The 20,391-nt window shown below is 38.0% G+C and overlaps 1 protein-coding gene across 9 annotated transcripts in view; it reads left to right on the top strand.

The window, feature by feature from the left end:
- Window positions 1–20,391, top strand: part of NTRK2 (neurotrophic receptor tyrosine kinase 2) — a 373,097-nt gene that overhangs the window by 35,380 nt on the left and 317,326 nt on the right. For all 9 annotated transcript variants that reach the window (XM_017859916.1, XM_017859921.1, XM_017859922.1 and 6 more), the window contains 3 exons: window positions 4,310–4,378; window positions 7,088–7,242; window positions 19,877–20,013. In XM_017859916.1, coding sequence (XP_017715405.1) covers window positions 4,310–4,378; window positions 7,088–7,242; window positions 19,877–20,013 — 361 coding nt within the window. The remainder of the gene's footprint in view (window positions 1–4,309; window positions 4,379–7,087; window positions 7,243–19,876; window positions 20,014–20,391) is intronic.

Consider the following 20,391-nt stretch of genomic DNA (forward strand, 5'->3'; position numbering starts at 1 on the left):
GGGGAGAGGGATGGCATTAGGAGATATATCTAATGTAAATGACGGGTTAATGGGTGCAGCACACCAACATGGCACATGTATACATATGTAACAAACCTGCACATTGTACATATGTACTCTAGAACTTAAAGTATTAAAAAAAAAAAAAGAGTGAGGGAGTTCTAGGACTTGCTCAGATTTACAGATCATAAGTGTCAGAGTTATGACTCCAGGGCCAACCCCTCTCCATGTTCTTACGTTAAGAGTACAGGAAATAAAATCTGTATCATCCATATAATTAGAGAATCAGACTTTCTTATAAGGTTTGTCCTCTTTCTTTTTTTGAGAACAGTTCCCCAACTGATTTCTATGCCAGTTATAAAAGAAACCATTCTCTTTGAAGCAGATTGCCTGAACACTCTATTGAAATTTGTTGATATTATGGAAAATATTAATTTCATAAAGCCAATATCACAGCTTCACATTTTATAGGTGGCATTAATGATGAAGTCACTTTAAAAATACAGTCTGTAAATTAAGACATAAAACATTCTGCAAAAATGTGATAAAACTCCAGGGAACTTTATTAACACATTTCAATTAAATGCTTTTTGGAATCATCTCTGCAGTCTGCACAAATCCTTGCCTGCACAAATCTGATGGCTGCGTAGGCCTCGATAGCATAAACAAGAGAGAAGTTGGAAAGAAGAAAAAGGCAAAATGCTCTAATGCAGTCACTTAGATGTAATTAATGACCTCAGTGGTTAAGTTCTGGTATTTTCATTACAGTTGACCTTAGACCCAAATTACTCAACAACTGCATTTTACTGGCTCTTTTATCACATCACTTCTCCTAATGTTGTGATTTGGACAGTGGGCTCTGGCTAATTACAGTTTTATTAATAGACTTACTTATTACTTCACTTTGCTTTGTATATTTTCCTTGTTGCATGCTATTTCTATGAATATGAAAGCCACCTTGTATATTTTTTCATGTTGATATATGATAGAATGATTTTGGTGCTATTCTTTGTGCAGTACACAGCTTATACAAAGTCAAATATCTGTCCCTAGCTTCCAGAGAAGAATTATTTTAAAATGGGAAGCTAAAGGGACATACATATCTTACACAGTTTTCTTAAGAAGCAAGAGTCGGGATGTCAATCATTGATCAAATTGCAAAAACGCTACTAATATTTGTAGCGGTTATTGAGTAGTAAGACAGAGAGAAATAGGCAAGTATCCGGCAGTTATGAAGAGGTCATCAGATGGCAGATGGCAGTAAGCTTCATATATTCACAGGAGAAAAGAGGCTCGTAATCACCAAAATCTGAAATTAAATTAAGTAGTTTGCTTTTGAGAACAGTAGGGAGGAAGGAAGGAATTAAGTCAGGTGTCTGCCTATTCGGATCTTAGACCTAACCTCTGCTTATGATGGAGGACTCTGGGGACAAGCTTGGTTGGTGGTCCCCTGATTTTCCACATGCAAATTGCACTCTTACCTCAAATATCAAGGCAGTGGGGTGCAAGGGAGCTGATAACAAAATATGTATTAAAAGCTGTTTCTCTGTACCCCTGGGATATACTGATGATCTCTTTGAGTTTCCCCAGCAATGTAAAAACGCATACAAGATCAGTCGATTTCCCTTTGGGTTTTAGGGAAATTTAAAAGGGATCCTCTCTCTCACTTTCTTCACTCCTCCCCCTACCCTGTCCATATTAGCATCACATGGGGACTGCCCAGAGCCCCAGAGAGTGGTCACTGCGTTATTTCTTCATGCCTTTAATTCCTGCCCAGCCCCTAGGAGCCCAGGGACTGTGAGAAAAGCTGGTATTTGTGTTTTCCAGGGACTTTGCAGAGGTGCTAATTAGCTCCCTTGCAAAGCTCTATAATCAAACAGTAAGAGGATTGTTGATTTTTTTCCCTCCCCTCTTCCTCCATTTTGGCTTTTGGCCCCAAAAATAAGTGTGGTTCATAAGACTCATCTTGTTCTTTGGCCCATAACCCCGCTCTTTGCGGTGCTGCTGGCGGCCCCACAGAGGCAGCAGCTCCGCGGGGCGGCCGTTTTACCAGCAGACAGGGAGACCCTTCACCCTAAACCTCCTTTCTTCGCTGCCTCTCTCCGCCTTTTTCTCGAGGAGGAAAGCAGGTTTTTGGTTTTGGTTTGTTAGTTTTAGAAAGACTGGGACTTCCGATGAAAGCATTTGTGCCTTAGAAACTGTGGAAAAGATAGGCAGACTGACTTTTCAATGCATTGTAGACCAGTGAAACCCATTCTTTTCTTGTTTGTTGGTTTGTTTTTGCTTAGTTTTAAGAAGGAGTCTTGCCGTTGCTGCCCGGGCTGGAGTGCAATGGCGCCATCTTGGCTCACCTCAATCTCTGCCTCCCGAGTTCCCGCAATTCTCCTGCGTCAGCCCCCCAAGTAGCTGAGATTACAGGCGCCCGGCACCACACCCGGCGAATTTTTGTGTTTTTAGTAGAGACGGGGTTTCGCCATGTTGGCCGGGCTGGTCTCAAACTCCGAACCTCAGGCGATCCACCAGCCTCAGCTTCCCAAAGTGCTGGGTTTACAGGCCTGAGCCACTGCGCCCGACCGAAACCCATTCTTAATTCACGTTCCAAAAGAAGAGACTTATGTGGGCACATTTTACAACTTCCTGGTGGATTATTTTTTCACGTGGGTGAGCACTTTATACTCAGTGTGAAGCGAGAAGATGCACGCCTAGAAGGAAGGAGGGTACCCTTGTGTAGGTAGGGGTTTGGATGAGTGGAGATCTCAATATAGAATTAAACTGGGAGTGGACACACACATTCATGATTTGTGAGACACCAGAGTGGTAGGTCCTTTCTCATCAACTGACTAGCCCTAGTTCATGCTTTGGCTCCTGGTTGTAACCCCAGGACTGTGTGACTGATCAGACACACCAGGATACTTCAGTGATGACTTCCTTAGGCTGACAGTGAAGAGTAAGGGGCCAGGATCACTGTCACCCTCAGGTGTCATGTTTTTTATTTTTATTTTTATTTTTTATTTTTATTTTTTTTGAGACGGAGTCTCACTCTGTTGCCCAGGCTGAAGTGAGGTGGTGCAATCTCGGCTCACTGCAAGCTCTGCCTCCTGGGTTTACGCCGTTCTCCTGCCTGAGTCTCCCGAGTAGCTGGGAACACAGGCGCCCGCCACCACGACCGGCTAATTTTTTGTATTTTTTTTAGTAGAGACAGGGTTTCACCGTGTTAGCTAGGATGGTCTGGATCTCCTGACCTCGTGATCTGCCCGCCTAGGCCTCCCAAAGTGCTGGGATTACAGGCGTGAGCCACCACGCCCGGCCAGATCGCATGTTTTATCCAACTGTCAGCCCAACACTTGCCTTCCTGGGCAGGAAACATACACTGAAAGACTCATCAGCTTCCTCCGTTTTGTAGAGGTCTTGGCTGTTTTTATGAAAGTTGATGTTTGTTTTACATTCATTTTATTTATTAAACACATCTGTTGCCCAAGCATCGGACACTCTTTAAATAAATTTAAACAATAAACAAATTTGCAGAGTGAGTCAGCTGCCAGGGTTATGCCTCTGAATTTCCTACCCCAAAATCTCATGGCACTGATCATTGGAAACTCTTTTATCGAATCAAATTATATGTTTGGAACATGTCAGCAAATTATTATTTTTTTAATCACAAATATATCTTTTTATTGTCTGGTTGGTCCATATCTGAAGACGGTATGTCTTCAGATTTCAAGATGAAATCTGATGTATTCCTTGTTATCTAATTTTCTTTGTTCTCATCGTGGAGATATTCGGTTATCTAGCTCATATGTCAACAATCTCAGTAGTGTTTTTTCATCAATAAAATGTCTTTCATATAAAGACATATTGAATTCAGTTAATATTCAGAGTTTTGGATGCCACATAATTTCAAAATATCCATGATACTCTTTAGTTTTAAGGCATCTTTTTTCCCTACTGCGTTTATAGTTTTAAATTTTATTTAATGTTACATATCTTCCTATTAATTGTTCAAAAGATCAGGATTTCTATGAGATATATAACTTGGCTCCAAATCAACATATGAAAATAAGCTTTTGGGTGAAAAGACATTAAAATACACAATATATTTATGCTACCCCTCCCTGCAAAGAAAAAGATACAGACAAGGTTAGAGGAAAAACTCAGCTATCACTCTAAGTGCAAGAGAGAGAGATGTGGATGTAAGTAAAGCATGCATAATGGTCAAATAAAATTGTATTTTGTAAACAAAATCTCTGAATACTGTGTTCCTAAAATGTAACATTTTAAATTCACGTTTAATGTTTTTGATTCCTTTCAGCAATTTTACCCGAAACAAATTGACGAGTTTGTCTAGGAAACATTTCCGTCACCTTGACTTGTCTGAACTGTAAGTAACTATTTTGTGTGGCATTTGGGGAAAACTTTTCAAAGGAAGGGGTAATTCAGTATTTTTCTTTTAATGAGTGATGTTGCAGATCTATTTTGTATCAAATTCTCGAAAATGATTTCTCAAGTTTCAGTCTCTCAGTCTTTTATTCCCTCATGGTTTATTATTTCTCATTTTAAAAATTCAGTAATTAAAAAAATAGAAATCTCAGTAGTGACATATCATTTCTGGTTCGTTTAAATGTTGTTTTTACATAAATAATTTCTAGTAGAGGGAAAAAAGAGAAGAAGAAGGGGGCTTTGTGTGAAAACAGCTGTATACTTTATATCTCACAGCATCTGTTTGGTTCCTATTGGATTCAGGCCCTAAAGTCAAGCAAACCCATTCAAGGAGGAAATAAAAATGGGCAAAACTCTGCTCACTTTTGTCCATCTTAAGGATAGGGAACATTGGAGGAAAGGTAGTTCTTCTCTTTCCCTATCGATCTTTGTGAGATTTTCTTCCAGGTCTGTTACTGCATTATTTTTAAGTCCCATTTTTTTCTGTCGTGAAATGATAGAAAACATATTTAAAGGTGGTGACGACTAACAGCCAGGATTTCCAAGTGAGCTCAATTCCTTGCGTTGTCCCCGTTAAACAAATATGAACTGTTGCCATTCTTATGGCAAGGCACCTCAAAGTGTCCTAATGCAGAGGCTTTATGGGGCAGATGTGGGCCCAGGAAGAGGCCTTTGAAGATTAGACAATGGCATTTGCTTAAACTCTATGTTGCTTGAATTGTGAAGTCTTTTCATGAAGATCCATCCTTATTCACAAGGAAATTGTGCAGATTGGAAGATGTCACTGCTGGAGAGACAACAAGTTAATAGGTGTAATGGGTGTTATATGGTGAAAGTCTTGGCAATTGGCAATTATTTGGAATAAAGTGAATTCAGGGCATTGAAGCACTAATGCTTCTAACACAGGAATAGGCATAACAAACTAAAGGAAGATATATGAGACTGGATAAAGTACTTGGTGTAAAAATTTTGGGCAATATTGTTTAAAATTTTCGTGCTGGATTAAAAATTTGAGTTTCAATTTCAAATTTATGTCTCAATATTCTTCTTGAAGCATATTTAATCCATTGATTCAACCAATGTTAATTTTGTACCTATCACAAATCAACACGATATGGCACAGGGCCATGGGATAAAGGGAGAAACGTTTCTATGTTCCTGGATTCTGTTATCCAGTGGGAGAGGTAGAAACCTAAAGATATAAGTGTAATGTGCTGTCATAATCATTGAGCTTGCACAGTAAGCTGGAGAAAGAAGCCAGCTGTGCACCAGTGTTGTGTTGTCATATGAACATTGCTGTATTCGTAATTGAAACATTCCTTTCCTTCTTTATCCCTTCTGCTGAGTTAATGATATCCTCTTTTAGAAAGACTCTTTAGTTTTGCATGTACTCAGAGCTCCAGGAAGCATTTTGGATGAGTGGCATTTAAACTGGTGGTGGGTCTTTTCTGTGTTCTTTTCCATATCCCATAACATCAAATCCCATTTTGGTGTTGGAGGGATACTTGGAGGTGATCAAGCAGACACAAATTAAATGAATCTATCATGATCACATTTTCCCCTAAGAAACTCCTGGAAAAGTCTCCAGGGATCCCTGAGATTCTTAGAACCCAACCAGAAAACCACAGGACTAAATGATGTGGCAAAGTCCAGGTCCTGTCTTCACGGAAATCTTAAGTATTGTGGTTAATGCCAGGCAGAGTCTATGTAACGATTTTAAATGGCCTCATTTAAAGGCTCATTACCATAAATGGAATTCATCTTAAATAGGCCACTGAGTATTATAAATAAGCATTTAAAGATTTTTTTTTTTTCCTTGTGGTTTTTATTTTCCTCTTGACTACTTCCTCTTTTGCCCATTGCAGGCCACAGGAGCCAGGCAGCAGGGCTGAGGTCTGAATGGCGGTGGCTTTCCGCCCACAGTGGTCTAACACAGCTCAATCTGCAGCTCAGTTGCCTTGCCCTCAGAAGAGCTTGCTGTGCGTGTGCGTGTGTGTGTGTGTGTGTGTGTGTGTGTGTGTGAAGGTCTGCAGCTCCCTTTCAGGTTCTCTCTCTCACCTTCACTCCCGCTCTCTTGAATCAATGAAACTGACTGTGATTGCATAATGCAGAAAGCTAGGGGTACCAGCCTTCTGGCATTCACACTTTAGTCTTAGCTTTGTACTTACAGTCTCATTTTAAATTGAGATGAGATTCTTCTGCCCCCTGCTGAAGTTTGAGCTTAGAAAGTGGTAACACTTGAGCCTTTAGCCTGGTCAGAAATAAGTATGTTAGCATTCCTGAAAACTTCTTGTTGGCATCTTCTTAATAACTCTATCGTAACCATGATAAATTTGTCATGGCACCTTATTTTCCCCATGTTATGAGATGTTCTTTTCTATCCTATATTTTGGCGATTTCTCTCTGTATCTCATTTCCCCTGTTGTTCTGTAAGGTCTTCTGTCATTCTCCAGTGCTGTCTGCACATAGCAGATGCTCAGTAAGTATCAGATAAATGAAGGAATGATAAGTACTGTCATGCTAGGAAAGTGGTTTGACTTCAAAGCGTTGCTGGCTAGAAAGAATTCATAATGCTGTAGCATTTTACAAGCACCAGTGTAGCTAAAATGGAAAAAGGAACTTGATCTGTTGTCATTTTTGTTCCCTGTAGGATCCTGGTAGGCAATCCATTTACATGCTCCTGTGACATTATGTGGATCAAGACTCTCCAAGAGGCTAAATCCAGTCCAGACACTCAGGATTTGTACTGCCTGAATGAAAGCAGCAAGAATATTCCCCTGGCAAACCTGCAGATACCCAATTGTGGTAATTTATTTTTAAAGCAATGTGTTCTAGTTGCTATTAATTATTCTTATTGCCTTGGTGTGGTAGTCTGGGAAAATTACCACTACCTGGATTGTATATAGTATTCTGTTGATGTCTCCAGTGAATCAGACAACATTTGTGTGTAGTGTGGAGTAATCGGCTGGGAGCAACTTTGCTGAATATTCTTTGCAAGTAGAATATTAATTCAGAGTGGGTGGCTGTAAAGTGCATAGAGAAAAAGTACACTGCTTGTTCTTTTTGTTTGTTTGTTTGTTCACTTGCTTATTTGTTCATGTTTGTTTATCCATCTATCCATACATCCATTCATCCACCCATCTGTCTGGGCAAAAATATCTGCTGAAAGTGTGGCACTTCTCTGGCCACATATGCCCTTGGTTGGCACCCAGGCCAGGGATCTCAGGGTGATGAAAGTGTCCTGGCAGCACAAGCAAATGCAATTCTATCCAGCACATTCCCTTAAACTTGTCTTACTGCCAGATGTCTGTGTCCCTTGATGGGGTGCCCCAAGTCGGCTGTGCTACGTGCTTCTCCCCATGTCTGGACTTAAGATCTCCTACTTTACCGTCATCCCCTACTCCTCTCCCCAGCGTTTTCATCTCCAACATTTAAAAGGGCACCGAAGGGCAAAGTCAGAGCTCGTGTGAGTGCTAGTGAGTTATAAGGAAGGAATAGCAAAGTGTTCTGCTTAGGATTTGACTAGTCTTCAGTGACGTACCTCCACAATACCCACATGTGCATGTTACTCCCCCACTGACATTTGAATCAGTTAGTCAACCAGTTAACAAGTTCACAAACAATTATGTTTCATCTTCTGGCCTAGTGGCTGGCGACACAGCAGAAAGTCATGTAGCACCTGGTTCTCGTGCACAAGGAATCTGTGTATTAACCACAAACAACCAATTCTTTGTTTTCTGAAGACCCTATTATTTGAGGTCTACTTTTTATTTAAGAAAAATGGAGCTGCTGCACACACTTTGTAGGAATGCAATAAAAATAAAGATATGTGTCTGTTTCTTACCCTGAATGACCTTAGAAGATGGCCCTGACCCTTCCCACAGATTTTTCTGTCACAAATAGAGTCCTTTGGTTTCATAATAGGGGAATAAGGCTTTGTTCTCTTGCCAACCTCTATCGGTTTTCTTTGCTAGCTAACACTTAAAAAAAAAAACAACTTTTAATATATGTCTTTTCCTGATTGATAAGAGGGTAACTGTTCTCTGTTCTGGTACAAATTTGTACCCCTGAGAGGAATTGCCTAGAGGGACAAGAAATTCAATGTTGAGTCACCTGGCCTTTGGCCAGCTCCCAAATCCCCATGGCCTTTGTGGCCACATTGGTTCAGCAACCACTGAGAGGAAAAGAGAGAAAGCATCTGACCCTTGCTCTGGTTTCACAAACTGCCTCTTAACAGACGTCTGCTTTGCCCTTGCCTGAAACCAGTTCCATTTTGTTTCCATTTTAATTTTTGGTTGTGTTGTCTTGGCAGCATTCTGGGAATGCACCCCACCTTACGTATTATTGCTCGGCCATTGTGATTGGGATAGGGGACATGTAAGGAGTGAACTGTTCCTCATTTTTCCTAATCAGTTTGTCAATTTTCAATCACTTTTTATTTCTGTTTTCTACAAATTAGTCAACGAATTGTGTGTCTAAGAGTGAGTTTTTGAATCTCCTATAATGAGGGCATGGGCTCAATTGATCCTTTAGGGTTGAATGGTTACATTCACAGTAGCAGTCACAATTCATTTCAATGTCAAGGATGCTTTTCAAAAAGCAACATTATGGAAGAGTGTGGCAAGTGAATTGACAGACTTATTTTTCCTGTCGTCTTTGTGTTCTTGTTTTGTTCTTTCTCTTTTAATTTTTATTCTCTTTCAAGTGTTTTCCTTTTTATAATTGCATGTATTATATTGATATGTTTTGTTGCAAAGGTAATTTCGTACATTACACATATGACGTTTGTCTTTTTCTTGCTCCTAACCATTTCAGGTTAGTAGTCATAGATCTATCATATTCTTTTTAACCATTACATGAAATTCATGGTACAATGTGTCTTAATTAGTTAAATGTTCCATATTGACAGGCATTTTGCTTATTTTCCAGTTTTTTGATACTGCAAAATGTTTCAGCAAGCATCCTTGTTCATGCTTTTACACATATGTACAAGTGGAAAGAGTTTTTTTTTAGAATACGTAGAAAGAAGCAGAATTTTTGGTTTATGTGGTTTGCACAGTAAAAAATGGCTGTATCTATTTATGCCCACCCTGACAAGGTATACCTTGATATTAGCGAACTTATTAGTGTCTGTCTTTCTAAAAAATGCTGTTACGGCTTTTGAGTTTGCATTTTCCTGATTACTCTTGAGTATCTTATATGTTTATTGGACTGTGTTTATGCTTCAGTAAATTACCTGTTTATACCCTTTGTCTATTTTTCTGTAGGGTTTTTCCTTTTCTTTACTTTCATTGTTCTTTGTTTTTCCTTAATTGTTTGAAAGTGATAAATATTCCCTTTTTTAAAAAGTCTATAACACTGAAATATTTTCTGCACAAATTTAAATGTGTATTTTCTGCATAGAGATAACCACCAATAAGGCAGAAAAAATATTTTTGCTTCCCTTTATTTCTTCTCCCAGCTCTCAGTTTGTTATCATCTGGGATTTTATTTCTATATTGTTACCTGGCTTTTTTGAAGATGTCCTGTTTCTTTGTATATCATAGACTTTTGTGTCCTACTGTGTTCTCTTGGTGCGATTGTTCTTTTTGCTGGAGTATATCTTCTAATACTTCTTTCATAGAGATTAAAAAAATAAAATCAAGCTCTTAAGTGCTGGGAAATTGGCCTGTATTTTTTCTCCTTAGTGGAATTTGCTGAATGAAACATTATAGGCTCAAAAGCTCAGAACTTTGAAGATACTGCACCATATTTTTGTATTGAGTGTTGCTCATGATACTTACTCTTTCCTGGTAACCTGTGCTTTTCTTATTTTTCCACCTCTAGAAGTTTTGAGGATTTACTCCTTATCCATGTTATTCTTAAATTTCACCACAATGTAACTAGATGTGGGGTTAATTTTATTTTTAATTCTGCTTAGTGTGAGAGATACCCTTTCAATGTGACGGTTCATGTCTTCAGTTCTGGAAAAATTTTCTTATTGATTGACTCAACGTATTCTTTCCATTTATTGTCTCATTCAGGAATCGACATTGGATAGATACTTACACTTTTAGCTCCACTCATGCTGGTTACCCTTTCCTTAGTAGTTTCCATCTGCTTGTCCTTGTGTACCGCATTATGGGAGAATTGGTTTACTCATCACTTAGCTCTTCAGCTGTTTCTCCAGCTGCTGATTTTTTTTCCTTTCAACCACTGATGATCAATTTCCACAATCTCTTGTGAGTCATTTTTATTTGTGACTGAAATGCCCTTTTCCATACTGGGGTTTGCCACATCTCCAGGGAGTCCAGCAATCCTGCTCTACTTTTGGGTTCTTTGAGGGCCTCACTATTTTGTGAAGCATGTGGTTATGTGTCCCTTTGGGGCTGTGCTGCTTTTCGTTAATCCACTTCTGCTTTCTCTCGCTCAGGAGTTCTTTATAGTTCCTTCTCCATCAGTGGCGTGCCTTCTCATTTTCCAACATTGTTCTGGGTTCTAAGAAAAATATTGAGTATCACTTCTAGATATCTGGAATAAGAAAGGGAGCCTTCACTTTGAGGCTTAGTCATGTATGAATTTTCTTTTGATGGTTTCCCAACTGGTTCTTTCAGGAGAAGTTAGATAATCTAAACAGAAAATGACACTAGAATGTTGGATTTAAAATCTTTCTCTGGAATTCTGTGTTGAAGAAACCAGATAACATGCCAGTATCTTCAAGTTAGATGTCTTGTTTGAAAATAAAAAAAGAATTTATGGTCAGCTGGCTTTTTCTTTTACATATACTTTTAAAACACATCTGTTGTGTTTAAGTCACAGATTTGAAGTTCGTCTTGTTTCCACACTTTTTGGAGGGGGGTGAAACTTTTTAGCTAACTCTGAATCAGTAAACACCGTGGTCTTGTGTGTGTCATCTTTGTAAACCAACAATTTGCCAACGACCATGGCCATTGTATTTAGTTTGCAATTGGTACTATTTTTATTTCAATGAAGAAGAAGAGCTACTGAGATTTTATTTGTTTGTAAGATGAGTTTTCTTTAAAAGCTTCCCTTGTTAGTATTTCGTCATGGAGGTATTATATGGAGAACAAGTTCTCTACATTTTACATGCAAATATACATATTCCATGGTGCCTACTGTACCCCTTGATCGTAACAGGCATTTGATGAAGGTTTGCTGACTTAACAAATGCATGAACCATATCATATTAATGTTCATATTGGACCAAGTTTTTAATATAATGGTGTGAACGTTTCAGTTAATTAAAAATAACTTAAATACATTATTTTAGCCAAATTATTCCATAGTTCACTATTTTTTTCATTCTTTTGAAATTTTATCCTCATTGCATTTTGAGAGAATCTCGTTTCTTCTTTTTTCTTTATATCCTTAGAGATTAATCGAGCATGATAGATGGGGCCGGGAAGTTTAACTGCATCATTTTCATTAATAGTGCAGTCAAAATGCCTCACAATATTTTTCTAACAGTCCCCTCCTGCTGTGAATTACTGTAAATTTATTCATGCTCTAAAACAAGTAGTGGTTTGTTTCTTCGCAAGGCCCTTCTAAACCTTAGGAAAACTTTATTAATTGCAAGGCAACAAAACATTTTCATGTAACATTTCCACATTAATTGGAATAAAGAGGTGCTATGAGCAATGGTTCTGAAGACTGAAACAAAATCATGTAAGTGCTGGTGAAGAAAGCTGATTTGGCCAGGCTGTGCTGATTATCTTCTCATATAAAAAATCTCCCTGCTAATTCTTCAAGTATTTTTAATGAAATTATTTATCATGTAGTATTTTTTAAAAAAAATTTCTGTTCAATTCCTGCACACTTAGATGATTTTCAGCAGTTAATCTTGCAGTATAAACCTTTCAGTCACTTCCCCTGGCATAATGGGATTATTAAGGAGCAGTGAATGTTACATTTTAATTTTAAAAAATACTATCATTATTATTTAAATCTTACCTGAGAGCTTCTTCAGCAAGTGTTAATAGTACATGAAATGCTCTGCCTTAAGTAGATGGCAAATACATTTAAGAAAGGCAGTATTCCTCTGGGTCATATCAAAAGAATCCCTGCACCTATTTTACTAGTAACTAGTTACCACACAGAATGATAGTCCCACAGTGAATATAAGGTGGCAATTCACTTGTTGGTTGAAGAACTGTGCCAGTTACTATATAAACCATCCTTAATGGTCCTATGGCTTGAAATCAGACTTGCCTTTCGTTTTTTCCTATTTATTATGACAATTTCAATTTTCTGCTTTTCTAACCTTCAAACTTTTAATGTAGAAGCTTTTAAAGGCACATCGACAAAATACTATTTATGTTAGTGAAGGTCAGTTCACAGGTGCCCAGAAGGAGAGGCTGGGTTCCTTGAGATAAATTGAATTTAGTGATTTATTTTTAAGATTTACTTTTGGTTTCAACCACAGTTTGTAGCACATATGTCTGTGTAGCATATTTGTACATACTCCTTGTTTTGTTTGTGTTGAACCAAGAAAATAGACTGGTAGTAATTCTACTTTGTTAACACTCCCAGCTTAAAAGAATATGCTATATTAATGTTCTGTGTGGAAGTTAGAGTGATATGAAACATTATTTTCTTAGCAACTTAGTTGGATTGACTTTCTTTCCTGAAAACTATACACAAAGGCTATTTTAGCATACTGCTTTGCTTTAATTTTCTTAGAGATCAAGTTTTGTCTCCTAAATAAAGTCAACCACACAGTGGATCGTTGTTTTTCTTTATCTTCTTAGAATGTCAAATGAAGTTGTTTTTTTTCTCATCTGTCAACTGCTGTTTAAATTTTTGTGTTTAGAAGTTATGTAGTAGCTGTCACTATTGTGACATGGCTCACATGTGCTTAGAAGTGCAGTTTCAAATTTGAGCTGGCAAAGTCATTTTTGCTAACTTTCTGTCAGTTTTGCTACCAGGTATAAAGCAATCACTTCTAAATAGGTCAGGCTCATTTTTGCTTCATTCTTGGTTGTGGAATATAGCTGTTTAGGAGGCAAAGAACTTTGAAGATATGACAAAGAGATAGAAGGGTAGAGGGGAAGGTTATAGAATTTTAGTATTCTGTTGAGAGAGAATTAAGAGATAGGTCAAGTGTTTATTTGTTTTAAGTTCTTTTATGTGTGCACAAATAGAAGTGAGAGGAGAGAAGGCAGAGAACAGACAAAATTATAATTTACTTGAATATTTTTATACATGTGGAGTGATGCTCAGGATCACTGAAACAAGCTGAAAGCAAACACAAGCCAGACCTACTGGTGATTACTGAAAAATATTAGTAAAACCCTGGGTTAATCCAAAATGACTAGAGATTTGTTTTTCCTTAAGAGAAAGTGAGGACCTACACACTTTGAATGAGTGATTGAAGGATCTAGTCAATTTGGTCAACTCTCAAGAAGTACGCAGTAATAGGTGGGAGCAGAGACATGGAAGATCCCGGCAAAGGAAGCAGCCAGAATGCTCTGGTTAAGGCCCTGGACAGACAGATGTAGGCCAGGGCCAACCCACTCACTAGCTATTTAGTCATGATACTTAATAGCCTTAACTTCTTCATTTGGAAATAGAAATATTAATGGCATCTACTTTCGAGGATTTTGGGGATGATTGATAAGGTAATAAATGGAAAATATTTAAAACAGAGTCTAGCACATACTAAGTATTGAATAAATAATAACTATTACTACCATCAAGAAGAATAGATTTAAATGTATTTTACATCTGAATTTAAATGTATGTATATATTTTATATTTTGTCAAATTGCTTGAAGTAAAAATAAAGCCACAACAAACATTACAATCAAAGAACTGATTATGTGCTCATATCTACTTGGGAAATATAAGATCAATGGAATTTAAATGGATTTCTTTATAGCAGGAGTTCTCAGAACTTTTAATTTTCTAATGTACATTGTGAACATCCAGTTTCTTACAGAGCCTCCTTCTCCTCCTTCTTCTTCTTCCTCTTCCTCTTCTTCCTCCTCTTCTTCCTCTTCTTCTTTCTTCTTCCTTTTTTTTTTGTAATCTTGGATTTTTTTTCCCCTCTGGAATCTCAATAAATTAGAGTTCTATAGGACATGCTTTGGGGAAAATTTGATGGACAACTCAGGTCCATAGCAGATTTAAGAATAATAGTTGTAGGAACAAAAGCCCTTTGAACAATCGCCCGACACTTTTGGTATAAATGCCTGTCCTCCCAAGTGTGTTCTGTGGAACAGAGGGTTTATTAGAAATGCAAATTCTTAGGCCCCAACTCAGACCTATTGGAAAAGAAGCCACATTTTTAACAAGATACTCTGGTGATTCATACACACAATAGAGTTTGGGAAGCTTTGGTGTAAAGAAAGTCAACATTTTCACTGCCTGGTTGATGATTTTCTGCTGAGGTCTACAGGCCAGTACATCCTTCCTGAAGGAATCCAGATCGAGAGACATCTACGTGGAGGTATCTGTCTGCCTGGGAAGCTGGTCGTCTCCGATCTCCAGCGAGGTTCCCCAGAGTGCAAAGGAAGACAGCTGTAGGGCTTAGAGTCAGGATCCTTTTACAGTAGAACTAGCAGCTCTTGGAAGCGTTGCTGGGCTTTGCTGTGTGTTTGTGCTGATTTCAAATCTTATTAAGCCAAGAAGTAGTGCCTGGCAAATGGTTTATCCCGCCTTGGCTATTCATGCTTCCCAATTCATTTTTATTGTGATAATTAAACCTCAAGTGATATTTCAAGTACAGATTGTTTTTCCATTATTGAATCTTTGGCCAGCATATTAATGCTGTAGAATTAACGTGAGTCAGATGCTTACTCATTTGTGGAAGACTTTACATTTAAGAGATCTAGACTTGGCCAATTTTGCTCAGATGCCTTTGATGACAGGGTGATACAATTTGTCTATAAATAAAGGAGACTCACTCTTCTCCAGAATAGACATGTAATTATTTTTAAATGAAATAATTCCTTTATCAAGGAATCATAAATACCACTTTATCATTAGGGTCCGTGATGAAATGGATATGTATAGCTTGGGAGGTAGTGGTGAAGACCCTGAGCTTTGAGTTCAAATTCTAGATCTGTATGTACTTGGTCAATGTTGGATAATGTGTTTGACTTTTCCAAAACTCATCTACTTTATTAATTAAATGAGGGCAAAATACTTATCTTCAAGACTGGTTCTAAGGATGAGCTAAAACAAGGTACTAGGCATGAATATCTGGTTCAGCGAATGCCCAATAAATGCTAAAATTAGTATTACTATAATTAAATGCTTTTAGAGCTGTTAATTATGTAAGCTTAAGTTTGAAAAATAAACCCACATGAGATTTTATAGGAAAAATTAACATTATGATGTAACATTTCCTACTGAGAATCTCTTTATTTTAACCTTTCTCTGCTCACAATTTCCAAACTATTAGATACATTTATAAAGGTAGGAAATTCATTCCATGGGTTTGTACTTGATATGTCAGGGTGGGTGTCTTTAGACTTCATCGGTGGGGTCTGGCTATGGAGGGGGTCATACCTTGAGAACAAGCACCATGACAGGCCTTGACTCTGATGGTCACCCCAGAGTCAGCAGATAAATCTATAAATGTAGAAAGTGGAAGAGTCGGTGGGGCATGGTGGCTCATGCCTATAATCCTAGCACTTTGGGAGGCCAAGGCAGGTGGAATACCTGAGCTCAGGAGTTTGAGAACAGCTTGGGCAACATGGCAAAACCCCATCTCTACCAAAAATACAAAAAATTAGCCAGGCGTGGTGGTATGTACCTGTAATCCCAGCTACTCAGGAGGCTGAGGCACGAGAATCCTTGAACCCAGGTGGTGGAGGTTGCAGGGAGCAGAGATTGTGCCACTGCACTCCAGCCTGGGTGACAGAGCAAGATTATCTCAAAAAAAATAAAAAAATAAAAAAATAAATAGAAAGGAAGAGGGAGAGTTATCAAAGCACAAACACTTGCAAGCTGAAAAAGCAGATGCATGAATAGTAACTGACTTCAAGGGTGAGAATGCTGGTTACCAAGTTGACAATGAAGAAAGCCAAGGGGAAACTTGGTTTATATGGCAGAACTACTACAATGCTTAGGGCATGAGAGTACAGGTAACACCGAACACTGTATTGGTTGAAAGTCTGCTAAGCCCAGGTGACTGCACCTCTCCTGCCTCAGCAGAAAACTGGAGGCTTAATTCTCTAATGTGGATAAAACAAAGGTTCTGAGAAACTCCAGATAGAGTGAGGCCGTGGGAACCATAGAAAATATGATGGATTTACATACTGAATATTAATATTTCCAGGCCTCTTTCTCCTCCAAGCAGGAAATTGAAAAAGCATTATTTGAATAACTTGATCACCCCCTTCCTCAAAATGATTTCATGATCCTGACATCAGGTGGTACCTAGTAAATAGGCCAATAATATTGTCCTACAATGAAGCTGACAATTCATAAATTTGTGTAATGCTTCTGGTACCTCAATCTTAAAGATGTATGAATAGCCAGACGTAATTGAGGAAAGCTTGTAATTGAAAGACAAACACAAAAGCAACAAAGAGAGAGAGAAAAAAATTGCTAGAAACAAAACTGATATAGAGAAAAGAAAAATTCAAGAAATGATTATAAATATATCATAGAAATCATAAGAGATATTACATCCATGGAACAAGAAGAGGGTGCTATAAAATAAGAACATTCAGGAACAAAAGAAGAGCCTTGGGAATAAGAAATATGATAGAGGAATGAACAACCTTAAAAGCGGGCTTTAAAAATTAATCTAAAAAACTCTCCCTGCAAATAGAGCAAATAAATGAAAAGTTGGAAAATAGGAAAGGAATGGAGAAGTAGGTGGGCTATCTATAAGGTCCAACCTCCAAGCAATAGTTCTAAGTGGTAAGAAAGCATGTGTTATAGTTATATTGGCACATATTTTTCCTTTCATAGTGGTACCTAATAGCAGTGTTGCAACCTATAATTAATACTGTTTTAAATTTGATGAAATAAGGTAAGTATTGCATATTAGATGGTTCTGGTGTTAGTAAGGCTTGCATACTCATAATAATATTTTTTTTTTTTGAGATGGAATCTTGCACTGTTGCCCAGACTGGAGTGCAATGGCACGAGCTTGGCTCACTGCAAGCTCCGCCTCCCGGGTTCAAGTGATTCTCCTGCCTCAGCCTCCCCATTAGCTGGGATTACAGGTGCCTGCCACCATGCACACGGTTAATTTTTTGTATTTTTTAGTAGAGATGGGGTTTCACTATGTTGGTCAGGCTGGTCTCGATCTCCTGACCTCGTGATCCAACTGCCTCAGCCTCCCAAAGTGCTGGGATTACAGGCACGAGCCACCATACCTGGCCACGTACTCATAATCATCTTTATGTCTCCACTGAGACAATTATAGCACATGAAAAAGTGTGCAGATAGAGTATGTTGAATGTGGTGGGGGCCTGAGGGGAGCTGGCATTCTGTGTGAAAGGGAGCCCCTATCTCATCTTCCACAGTGGGAGGTCAGTAGATACTGCTGAAACAGGAAAACCAAGAAGTAGCCATAAAGAGTGATAATGATGAGCAGAGCAATGCCCAAAGAAGAAGTTAAAGGAGATGAAATGGGTGCCTCTGGGAATAGGAAATAGTGACATATGGGTAAGGTGGGACTACTGTTTTTCACACCCAGTAGCTTGAATCTTTTTCATAAGTTTTATAGAATTATCAACTCTTCAAACTATGTGATTAAATATTTGATTTTGAAAACAAAATTAAGTATATATATATTTTAAAAGTCACCCAGATTATGCCATTGACTTCAAGGGGATTTTTCACTAAGTAAGCCCATTTCTTCTATTTTGCCTTGACATGCTCCATAATAAATTGAACAGCTTAATTGTCATAGAAGTTGTGAAGAAAACACATTGAGAAAAACAACAGACTCATCCAAGGCCACAAAGTTAGTATGTGTCGGGTTTAGGGTGTGGGACTTGTATTACACTCTCTGTTAATCATTGTTATATGTTTCATTGCTCTGTATAACTCTGGCTGTTAGGGGTTTTTTTTTTTTTTTTTTTGAAACCCCATGAAAGATGTAACATTGGTCTCTATTGGATGCTGACGGGAAGGAAGAGTTTGGAAGGGGGTCTCACTAGCTCCTGAAAGCCAGATCTTATTGGGGAATCCTCTCCCAGTGGTGGGAAAACCATGAGATACAGACTGTATAAATCTTATTCCAGTCTGATTTCACTAATAAAGAAAGATGGCTTTGCCGTAGGAATACATGATAAGAGAAGGGTTTATCCATAATAATGTGAAGATGACGGGTCAAATATTGCCAGGTGGGTGGGTTAACTGCAATTTAACAGTTGTTGAAAATGAATCGCCTTCTTTGACCTCCAGGTTCTGATCTGACTTAATGCTGTATCATAGTTCTGCAGGACATAACTGTCAGGTGACTATAGTCCCAAGCAGAGTTCCTGACACCAAGAGAGGGACAGGCTCCACTAGCAGGTCCTGACATATTGTTATACCCTCTAAGACATGCCTACGTGTAAAAAATACCACGATTCTTGTGCAGTTTAAAGCAGTGTCCACACTCAGTTGGTGTGATAATTTCATGAAGTGATAGCAGCATCCCTAAAATTACACATAGGTTTTGAAATATAAAAGTATAAAAATGATGCTTTTCTGGACTATTAAAAAATGTTAATAAGGTTCAAAGTTTCATCTGATAAGTACATTCTCAGAGTCTTTCCAATAAAAAGAACTTTTCACTGAAATGAGCCCATATACCCATTTTCATGATATTCTAAATAAGATAGCAGTTTTACCTATAATATTTAACTATGATTTATGTAACTTTGAAACATTCTAACACTGTAATAGTTCAAACTGCCTGTCTTTGAAAATGCTTTGAAACTACATTTTCTTCAATAGAATGAGTCTTTCAAAATCTGTGTCTGGTAGAGGGTTAGATTTTGAGAATTACTTAAAGCAAAAAACAGATTTTGCAAAACAACATAGCTGCATCTCACCCTTTTGTGTTCTTGAGCATTAAAAAAAAAATGGGGGGTAGGAGACAGAAGGAAATAAAAGACATGATGTCAGTCCATAGGTACAATCTCTGTTTATGTGCAAAACTGGATTAGTAACTGTAGAACAGAAAAGAGGTGGAAGACAGTTCTTTATACTAGTGTTCTTAAAATAAAAGGTTATTAGGCAATAATGCTTTAAGAAATGTGCATAATTTATTTTGAAATGTGAAAAAGCTATAACTTATAGCTTTTTTTGATTTATGTTAAATCTATGAAGCTGATCAAAGTGGCACTTTTCAGATCAACATAAATCAGTCTCAAAAGCAATTAAAGATTGATTTTTAAAGCATAAACAGTTTTCAATTTATTGCTTTTAGTTTGATACTGCATTTAACTATTTGCATATGCCTCTGTTTACTTTTCTTGTTCCATAGGTTTACCATCTGCAAATTTGGCCGCACCTAACCTCACTGTGGAGGAAGGAAAGTCTATCACGTTATCCTGTAGTGTGGCAGGCGATCCGGTTCCTAATATGTATTGGGATGTTGGTAATCTGGTTTCCAAACATATGGTAAGGCTTGTGTTTGGCTGTGTCTTAATAGAGAGACAAGAGTGTTTCAGAATGTGAGAATGTATTAAACCTAGTGATGATCATTTGATATTTTATAGGGCTACATATAGAAATTTACAAAGAGTTTTTGATGTACATTTACTTTCTACTTATTCTTAATTAACAAAGACTAATGCAGGCTTGCATTTTAGTTATGCATACCTAAGAGAGCGAGGAGTCTTTATATCCCTAGTGAGCTCTTTGTATCATCCTGGACAAAGCGAGTGACTTTCCCTGTGGCCTTCTCCCTTGGAGGGAATTCAGGGATCAAGTCAATCTCATGCACTTAGCAACTGAAACCTAGAGAAATAGAATAACTTCTGATTTACTTCTTTGCCT

The sequence above is a fragment of the Rhinopithecus bieti genome, unplaced genomic scaffold (assembly GCF_001698545.2).
Source record: "Rhinopithecus bieti isolate Rb0 unplaced genomic scaffold, ASM169854v2 scaffold_51345, whole genome shotgun sequence".
NCBI classification, from domain to species: Eukaryota; Metazoa; Chordata; class Mammalia; order Primates; family Cercopithecidae; genus Rhinopithecus; species Rhinopithecus bieti.